General features: G+C 44.3%; 1 protein-coding gene across 1 annotated transcript; it reads right to left on the bottom strand.

Moving 5' to 3' along the window:
• Window positions 1–1,592: 1,592 nt before the first annotated feature.
• Window positions 1,593–4,616, bottom strand: LOC120991999 (gastrula zinc finger protein XlCGF17.1-like; the record flags this gene model as incomplete). The annotated part of the gene is made up of 2 exons (XM_040420765.1): window positions 1,593–3,145; window positions 4,562–4,616. Coding segments are annotated over 2 exons (1,113 nt in total), but the record flags the coding sequence as incomplete, so codon positions are not given.
• Between the last annotated feature and the right edge of the window lie 6,448 nt (window positions 4,617–11,064).

Consider the following 11,064-nt stretch of genomic DNA (forward strand, 5'->3'; position numbering starts at 1 on the left):
GATGCAGACACCATAAGACGTTCCAAAAACAAGCGATGAACTATATACCTAAAATAAACAGACTAAAAAAGTCCTCCATCATAACTTTCTAGGCCCCAAGAGGGCGATAACAGTGGATTCCCCAAGAAGGCAAAGAAAAATGTTCAGGCACACCAACGTGTCCATTAGCGATGGGGGGTTATTTCTCCGGGTTCAGGGAGCGCCAGTCTTGCTGAGGGGGACGCTCCTCCAGGGTCAGCAGACATCACTCTGGGCGAGGGCAGTCGACGTCTCTTGTTACCTCCCGTCACCTGTCAAACAAGTGGGGATGTCGTGGCAATCTCCCAGTCAGAGAGGTTAGGTACTGGCAAGTCCAGTGCGGCACAGAATGGGTTGAGGTCTGCGTAGGAGCACAAGACCACTATGCAGCCATTTATGGCAAAGGGCAGAGGGGCAGCTATGGATGAAGTGAGGTAAGTAGAAGCCTGGACAGAGGGGTGGCTGTGGATGTAGTGAGGTAAGTATAAGCCTGGACAGAGGGGCGGTTGTGGATGTAGTGTTTCTGGATTTTGTAAAGGCTTTTTATCCTGTCCCTCATAGACGTTTAATAGGTAAAGTAAGATCTATAGGCTTGGAAAGTAGAGTTTGTAATTGGATTGAAAACTGTCTGAAGGACCGTGTCCGGAGAGTTGTGGTCAATGATTCCTATACAGAATGGTCCCGGGTTATAAGTGGTGACCCCAAGGTTCAGTGCTGGGTCCTCTATTATTTATTTATTAATAATATCGAGGACGGGATTAATAGTACCATTTCTATTTTTGTAGAGGACACTAAGCTGTGTAGTACTGTGCAGTCTACGGAAGATGTCCAAAAAACTACAAGCTGACTTGAACACTCTGAGTGATTGGGCATGAACTTGGCAAATGAAGTTCAATGTGGACAAATGTAAAGTTATGAATCTTGGTAGTAATAATCTCCGTGCTTCATATGTCCTAGGGGAGGTAACACTGGGAGAGTCACTTATAGAGAAGGATCAGGTAATAATAATCTCTGTGCTTCATATGTCCTAGGTGATGTAGCACTGGGAGAGTCACTTATAGAGAAGGATTTGGGTGTCCTTGTAGATCGTAGATTAAACAGCATATAATGTCAATTAGCTGCTTCTAAGGCTATCAGAATATTGTCATGAATTAAACGAGGCATAGACTCGCGGGGCAGGGATGTAATATCACCACTTTACAAAGCTTTGGAATATGCATATTCATCTGGAATATGCAGTTCATTTATAGGCACCAATCCATAGAAAGGATGATTTGGAACTGGAAAAAGTACAGAGAGCGACTAAACTGACAAGGAGCATGGAGCGTTTTAGTTATGAAGAAAGATTAAAAGAACTAAATGTATCTAGTCTTGAGAAGAGATGTCTAAGAGGGACATGATTAACCTATACAAATATATAAATGGGCCATACAAAAAACTGTTCCATGTAAAATTCCCTCAAAAGACAAGGGGGCACTGCCTCCGACTGGAGAAGAAAAAGTTCAGTTTCCAGAGGCGTCAAAGTTTCTTTACTGTAAGAACTATGAATCTGTGGAATAGACTCCTCAGGACGTGGTCACAGCAGGAACAGTGGACGGGTTTAAAAAGGGTTTAGATGAATTCTTAAAAGTAAACAACATTAATGCTTATGAAAATGTGTAGAAATCCGAGACTCACTTCCTTCTGTGATTCACGTCCCCATCTATCCCTTGGTTGAACTTGAAGGCTTTTTTCAATCATATTAACAATGTAACTATGAATACAGTGATAAGAAGCAAGGTTCATGGGGACAATTGATCTCTGCTCTGGAAGTAAACAAGGCTCTTCTTCTCTTCCTTATATGCTTTTCCTCCATGGCCTTCCTCCTTAGTTGACCTCTAATAAATATAATGTGGTCATTTGGCAGATTTAGTACAATTCTACCCAAAAAATAACCTTCTTATTAAATCGGCTAATGTCCATAAATAACCTGCCATTTTAAATGTATCTTTTTTTTAACTTTAATATGACAATTCTCTGATATGTTTAAATCTTTATTTTCTTGTAAAACATTTTCCACACATAGGACATCAAAATTGTTTCTCTCCAGTGTGACTTCTCTGATGCTCCTTAAGTTTGGCTTTATTATTAAAGCATTTCCCACATTGTGAACATGAATGCAGCTTCTCTCTTGTGTGAATTCTCTGATGTTTAACAAGACTTGATTTCTCTGTAAAGCACTTTCTGCATTCCACACATGAATACGGTTTCTCTCCTGTGTGACTTCTCTGATGATAACTAAGTTTGGCTTTACTAATAAAACATTTTCCACATTCCGAACATGAAAACAGGTTCTCTCCTGTGTGCATTCTCTGATGTTTAACAAGATTTGATTTGTCTGTAAAACATTTCCCACATTCTGAACATAAATACGGTTTCTCTCCTGTGTGACTTCTCTCATGTCTAACAATATCTGATTTTTGTGTAAAACATTTCCCACATTCTGAACATGAATACATCTTCTCTCCTGTATGAATTCTTTGATGTTTAACAAGATTATATTTCTGTGCAAAACATTTTCCACATTCTGAACATGAATATGGCTTCTCCCCTGTGTGACTTCTTTCATGTCTAACAATATCCGATTTTTGTGTAAAGCATTTCCCACATTCAATACATGAATACAGCTTCTCTCCTGAGTGAACTCTCTGATGTTTAACAAGATTTGATGTCTGCGTAAAACATTTGCCACATTCTGAACATGAATACGGCTTCTCTCCTGTGTGACGTCTCTTGTGTCTAACAAGACTTGATTCCTCTGTGAAGCACTTCCTACATTCAGAACAGGAGTATGGCTTCTCTCCTGTGTGAATTCTTCTGTGAGTAGAAAGATCTGAGCTTTTTGTGAACTCTTTACCACATTGAAACCTTTCACCCCTTTTCTGACCTGTACTTGCAGTAACAATGTGTGATTGGTCAGAAGAAGATTCTTCATGATTGGGGGGGTTATATAATAGATCTGTACTGTAAAGTAATGGATGTACATTAAATAGGTTTTCTCCTGAAGGGCGCTGAATGATGTCTTCATCTTCTATATTATAGTTTGGTGATAACGTGACATTTCCTTCAGAATTCTTACTGGAATTTTCTGTTAAGATAAAAAGTGGTATTTGAGATGTTTTTTCAAACGATAAAATGAATAATAATAATAATAATAATATCGTATAAGGCCTCAAAGTTAAACTAGCAGGATGGAGAGATATACTGTAAGCAATACATTTTCAATCCAGTTATGTCTTTTGCTCAAAAAAACTGCATCAAAAACTGCATGTGGGATTCCAGTCTTTCACTAAAATCACATGAGCAAAATTGCTTATTTAGCAGCGGAATAGAGGGGGTTTCCACTGTATACTCCTGAACCTAAGTAGAAGGGATCAGCTCTCACTTTGTGATGCTAATAAATCTTCACTTTATTGCCATAAGCGGAATACAGGCCGATGTCTGTACTTTGTATATGGCAATAAAGTGAAGATTTATTACCATCAAGAAGTGAGTGCTGATCACTTCTTCTACTTGGGTGTATGGGTCTGCAACCCAGGATATGAGCACCACCTGTTTCCAGAGCGACTGATTCTTTCTACTAATCTCACACCCAGTCACCACTTTCATTACATAAACCATGATTTTATAAAACTCAAACATTTTAAATACCAAACATGTCTGCCTATCAAACAAATCCTCTGCCAGCACTGTAATACATCTCACCAAGGATTCCTCACCACATTCAGCAACACAAACTGCATTCATTATTAGATGGATTTCTTAGACCTTAGATGAATCTGGTAGAGTCTCTAGGAAAATCCGTGTCATAAAGCACATGTATGGCTTAACCTCCAATTGAACCATGATGGATATATCCATCATTTATACAGTGTCCACATCTACAGGCTGACCAAAGAGAGGGCTACTGGAACTCTGCTATGCCATTATGGGGTAACAATCCAGTATGAACACTGGTCACTGATGAATGGAGTCCACTGCAAAGTACAGTGACTGTGACAACAATACAACTCGTCATACAAAAAACAATCCTTCATATAGATACATCAACATGGTCTTTAATTATTGGGGGATTTCTTCACTAACTTATTTGATTTAACCGTTTACTGAGGAAATCACCCAAATATCTGGATTTCTTGTAATGTCTGCTGACGAGCCCAAAGTGACACTTTCCTGCCCAATGAGGTACATGTAGATCACTGGCGGCATGCAATTCCAGCACAATGGTGTACATGTATCCATCATGATAGCACAGACACAAAAGCTGTGCCCACATAGTCCCCAGTGGGTGTGTGGATGTGACTGACCGTCATGTCCTGCAGGAACAGCCGGGATCAGAGAAGAATCTGATCAGAGATCACCGTCAGCTGGATAACACTTCATGATATGATGAGGACATCTCCAATCAAAGAGAAGCTCAGCAGCCAGTGATCAGATTCTCCTCCTGCCCTGAAGACACCAAGGACAGAATCTGATATCACTTCCTTCAGTCATGATTCCATACCTGTGGTGACATCTCCTGGAATGTCCTCCTCCACCTCACTCTTACACGGGGGATCGCCCATCATCCGCTCTTCTTCATCCTCCACTTTAATATCAGTCACATCTTCCCCCTGATTTGTCATCTGTAACAATTCAGTACAATACAGCAGACAGGTGGGAAATCTAACAGATCCACAGAAGAGACCCCCACCATCTATGACCCCTCTATGACTGCAGGACCCCCCTATATAGATGTGTATAGGGCTCAGCTCCATCTACCTGAGGGTTCTCTGGGACCTTCTCCTCTGGACAGTCCTGGGAATACAGAGGGTGGTGACATCTCTCTGGTGGATTTCTCCTCCTGGATCCTTCTGTGGAGACACAAGCAGACAGTGACTGAATACATGGCCTCCTGTAAATGTAGGTCTATAGATCAGACACTTCTCTCAGCTCCTTCACTTCTAGGTTTAGTGATCAATGTTCTGCTCCTCACCACCTGTGCCGAGGTCCAGCAACTAGCAAGCCACATACTGAAGCAACATCTGGTCTTTGAGTGAATTATGGGCAGTGGGCTGATGGCTCGTTCTCCACAATAGTACATTCTGAGGATGAGGATACAATTTTATATGGCAGGGGATAAGGGATAATTTTCTTAAGAACATACTACATCACACTACCAAGCAAAAATGTCTCAAGGACTCATCAGCTGTAAATTTCTAGAGAGAGAACCAACAGTAAATACCTTCATCAGACAAGGTTTATGTAGGAGGTAAAACAACTACTCCAAGTCTCCTTTCCACCAGACTCCAAGTCTCTAGTAACGGATCAGTGAGTGTGGACCCAGTGTGCCAATTACCTGGTTTGTCTTTGAACTAACCTTAAGAGCATTATTCTGGTGTACCACCCTTTAACACCTGTACAGAGATTTGGCCTTCACTGTAGGGAAGCAACCAAATCACTACCTCCTGGGATAGTCCCGTTAAAGGATTTTGATGCAAGCACCGGGAGCTCAGTATAGCAAAAACAGGAAAAATACACTAAAATCACAAGAGCAGACTGAACAGGCACCAGGACTTGTAACTGCATTCTGAAGATCCAGGCGGTAAACAGTTAACGTGGATTGAGGGAGGGGTAGTGGCAGAGGCACTGGCAAGGTGGACAGACTGGGAATTCGACAAAAGTACAAACTGGGCAGACAGACTGGGTACTGAACTGAAAGTGCAGGGGCTCAGAGGTAGGATGGGAGCAGGACTGAAACACGGCAGGAATAACACAGGATAAATGAAAGCAAAACGCTGAAGCACAAAACTAAAAAAACACCTTTGCAGATCACCAAGGAACCTAAGCTGAGGAACTCCGCACATGACGGGTCTCACCTTGTGATATAAGAGGCTGGAGCTCCTCCATTACATGTCACTGCACACACGTGTATACACTGCACATGACGGCTCTTACCTTGTGATATAAGAGGCTGGTGCTCCATTACATGTCACTGCACACACGTGTATACACTGCACATGACGGCTCTTACCCTGTGATATAAGAGGCTGGTGCTCCTCCATTACATGTCACTGCACACACGTGTACACACTGCACATGACGGCTCTTACCCTGTGATATAAGAGGCTGGTGCTCCTCCATTACATGTCACTGCACACACGTGTATACACTGCACATGACGGCTCTTACCTTGTGATATAAGAGGCTGGTGCTCCTCCATTACATGTCACTGCACACACGTGTATACACTGCACATGACGGCTCTTACCCTGTGATATAAGAGGCTGGTGCTCCTCCATTACATGTCACTGCACACACATGTATACACTGCACATGACGGCTCTTACCTTGTGATATAAGAGGCTGGAGCTCCTCTATTACATGTCACTGCACACACGTGTATACACTGCACATGACGAGTCTTACCCTGTGATATAAGAGGCTGGTGCTCCTCCATTACATGTCACTGCACACACGTGTATACACTGCACATGACGGCTCTTACCCTGTGATATAAGAGGCTGGTGCTCCTCCATTACATGTCACTGCACACACGTGTATACACTGCACATGACGGCTCTTACCTTGTGATATAAGAGGCTGGTGCTCCTCCATTACATGTCACTGCACACACGTGTATACACTGCACATGACGGCTCTTACCCTGTGATATAAGAGGCTGGTGCTCCTCCATTACATGTCACTGCACACACATGTATACACTGCACATGACGGCTCTTACCTTGTGATATAAGAGGCTGGAGCTCCTCTATTACATGTCACTGCACACACGTGTATACACTGCACATGACGAGTCTTACCCTGTGATATAAGAGGCTGGTGCTCCTCCATTACATGTCACTGCACACACGTGTATACACTGCACATGACGGCTCTTACCTTGTGATATAAGAGGCTGGTGCTCCTCCATTACATGTCACTGCACACACGTGTATACACTGCACATGACGGCTCTTACCTTGTGATATAAGAGGCTGGTGCTCCTCCATTACATGTCACTGCACACATGTGTATACACTGCACATGACGGCTCTTACCTTGTGATATAAGAGGCTGGTGCTCCTCCATTACATGTCACTGCACACACGTGTATACACTGCACATGACGGCTCTTACCTTGTGATATAAGAGGCTGGTGCTCCTCCATTACATGTCACTGCACACATGTGTATACACTGCACATGACGGCTCTTACCTTGTGATATAAGAGGCTGGTGCTCCTCCATTACATGTCACTGCACACAAGTGTATACACTGCACATGACGGGTCTTACCCTGTGATATAAGAGGCTGGTGCTCCTCCATTACATGTCACTGCACACACGTGTATACACTGCACATGACGGGTCTTACCCTGTGATATAAGAGGCTGGTGCTCCTCCATTACATGTCACTGCACACACATGTATACACTGCACATGACGGCTCTTACCCTGTGATATAAGAGGCTGGTGCTCCTCCATTACATATCACTGCACACACGTGTATACACTGCACATGACGGCTCTTACCTTGTGATATAAGAGGCTGGTGGTCCTCCATTACATGTCACTGCACACACGTGTATACACTGCACATGACGGCTCTTACCTTGTGATATAAGAGGCTGGTGCTCCTCCATTACATGTCACTGCACACACGTGTATACACTGCACATGACGGCTCTTACCCTGTGATATAAGAGGCTGGTGCTCCTCCATCATGGCCTCCTTGTACAGGTCCTTGTGTCCTTCTATATACTCCCACTCCTCCATGGAGAAATAGACAGTGACGTCCTGACACCTTATAGGAACCTGACAACACAATGACACCGTCATCACCCAGACCCCTCCAGTGCTGTTACTGGAGAATTTCCCAGCATTCCCAGCAGTGTCACCTCTCCAGTCAGCAGCTCCATCATCTTGTGGGTGAGTTCTAGGATCTTCTGCTCATGTATCAGGGGGTGAGGGGGAGGCTCTGTGATGGGGGGAGGGGTCCTGCTCCGCCCTCCTGACTCCTGGAGATGGATGATGGGAGTCACACAGTCCCCCGATGTCTTCTTCACTATTGTGTACTCCTGTGGATGGAGAGAGACACTTAGGGAATAAACCCTTCAGGGGCCATGTGCTCTCCTCCGCCCTCTCCTCCTGGTACAACGTGCCTACTTACCTCCTCATGGCTCCTACAACATGACTATTGGTCACTGGTCACATGACACATCACTCACTATATTGGGGGCTGATCTTCAGGCTCTCCATCACTTGGAAGGTCTGGAGGCCGTTCTCCAGGACCCTGGACTCTTCCTATTACTTCCTATGATGGATTCTCCTTCCCGATGTCTGACTTGTTACAGAATACAATAAAGAGGAGAGAAATCTAGAAAAGTTTACCTCTCCGCTCAGCAGGGAGATGATCTCCAATGTGAGGTCTAATATTCTTCTGCTGATCTCCTTCCTGTCCATCCTTGGTGGTCGTTCAGGAGAAGAGGAGAGAACTGGAGGAGCTGGAGGCTTCTAGTACTGCAGGCGCCTTTATGAGAAGAGGAGAGGAAATCATCCAGGGGACAAGACCAGATGTCACCTCCAGAACCGCACTTCCTGAGCCTGGAGGGGCCCCGCTTCTCAGAGCCCCCACCACCTGGATTCCAGGGGCCCCAACATGGAGATCTCTGGTGGCTCCACAGGAGATACATGTCTGATAGATGCAGGTCCCACCTCTGGGCTGTGCTCAGCTGTGTCCAGAACTCCTAGAGAAGAGACTGGAGAGAGCTGAGCTCAGGCCGGGCCCCTCTCCATTCATTCTCCTCCTGGAGGCAGGGGCCCCTCACCAGGACAGTCAGGGGCCAGCGAATGATGACAACCCCCACTATCCCCACTACTACTCCCATCATACTAAGCTGAGGAGCGGAGAAGGATTCTTTGTGTGTAATGGAGGAGAATCTCCAGAGGTGACATGTCTGAGCTCTCCACCACACTGTCTCCTCACAGCTAGTGTTGGGCGTATCGAAGCATAAAAAGTAGAATTTGATTCGCAATGAATCCAAATTTCCTGCCATATCGTAGTAACGAATCGATTTTTTCCTAAAATGGTGGCTAAACAAGTAAGAAGCCCGGGAACAAGAGATCACCCGTAATGCAATGCAGCCAGGCAATCAGCAGATGGCCACCCCCAGTGATGTCACAGACCTTTAAGAATTCTAATCCTAGTACAGTATGTCAAACAGACAGGTGCCAGGGCCCCCTGAGGGAACGGGCAGTGCCAAAAATATTGCTGGAGCCAGCAGAAATAGCAGCAGAAAAAGGGGTGGTGGTAGCAGCAGTCGCAGCCAGGCTGCCAGTGTCATCCAGCATCTGGTTGTTACCCAGTTCCTGAGGTTTTCCACTGAACTGCAAGACGTCTTGAAAAAGGTCAGGAAACTGTGCATGCACCTTAGCCCCTTTTACACTGCAAAACACGCCCTCCTTGAGCTGCAAAGGAAGAATAGTGTTCCCCAACATCACCTCATATGCGACATTCCACAAGTTGGAACTCCACCGTCCACATGCTGGACCAACAATAGGAGCAGAGGTAAGGCGGTGAACGATTTCTTGATGATGCAGGTGAACAGGAACACTCCCCTGTGTAACTTTGACGTTAGCCAGTGGCAGCTCATGTGTGACACCAGCCGTTTGCTCAGGCCCTTTGAGGAGGCCACTTTAATTTGTTAGTCGCCAGGACTACGGGATGAATGATGTCATTGGCGTTGTTCCTGAGATGGATCAGAAGAAGGGAGAAATAAACAGTGATGTCAACACAAACTTACTGCTAACACCCTCTCCACTCTGTCGGGGGGGCTCTACTTGTATAGGCGTTAAGGACCCACGCTGGTGGACGTGACTTAAGGACCCGCGCCTCACATGTATGGCGCTAATGGACGTGACTTAAGGACCAGCGCCGTACATGTACGGCAGGCTGATCGGGAGGGTGAAGTAGCTACGCCCGCCCGATCAGCGCCAGAAGTCCGGCAATCACTGATAGCCGGACTCCTTCTGTATGCGCCAGCATCAGTGAAAATACAGATGCCGGCACATTAAGTCTCGAACTGCCGTGGCACGTGCGGGATCCTGCCGGGTGCGGGGTGGCCTTTGGGTCACTGCACTGCTGTGACACGGACAAGATGGCAGGGAAGGCAGCCCGATGCCTTCCGTGACAGCCTGTGAGATCCAGCCCCCTGTATTACACTGTGTAATACACTTATAGCCAATGCATTACATACAGAAGTATTGTGATGCATTGTAAAGGGGATAAGACCACTAAAAGTTGAAGTCCCAGAGTGGGGCAAAAAATAAAGTGAAAAAAAAGTTTTACAAAAATAATTAATAGTTTCAAGTAAAAAAAAAAGCAAAAAAAAAAAAGCATAATTTTCACAAAATAAAGTAAAAGAAAAAATTGTACAAAATAGGGAAAAAAAGAAATGTAGATATATTAGCTATCGCCGCATCCGTATCGACCGGCTCGGCTCTATAAAAATATCACATGACCTAACCTCTCAGGTGAACACCATCAAAAATAAAATAAAAACTGTGCTAAAAAAAAAACTTTTTTGTCACCTTACATCACTAAAAGTGCAACACCAAGCAATCAAAAAGGCGTATGCCCCCAAAATAGTATCAATCTAACCATCACCTCGTCCCACAAAAAATTTGCCCCTACCTAAGACAATCGCAAAAAAAAATGGCTCTCAGTCTATGGAGACACTAAAACATGATTTTTTTTTGTTTAAAAAATGCTTATATTGTGTTAAATGTAAAAAAAATTTTTAAAGTATACATATTAGGTATCACCGCCTCTGTAACAACCTGCTCTATAAAAATATCACATGACCAAACCCCTCAGATGAACACTGTAAAAAAGATAAAATAAAAACTGTGTCAAAAAAGCCATTTTTTGTCACCTTAAATCACAAAAAGTTTAATAGCAAGGGATCAAAAAGTAATATGCACCCTAAAATAGTACCAATCAAACGGTCATTTCATCCCGAAAAAA

This window comes from Bufo bufo, chromosome 2, assembly GCF_905171765.1.
Source record: "Bufo bufo chromosome 2, aBufBuf1.1, whole genome shotgun sequence".
NCBI lineage: Eukaryota > Metazoa > Chordata > Amphibia > Anura > Bufonidae > Bufo > Bufo bufo.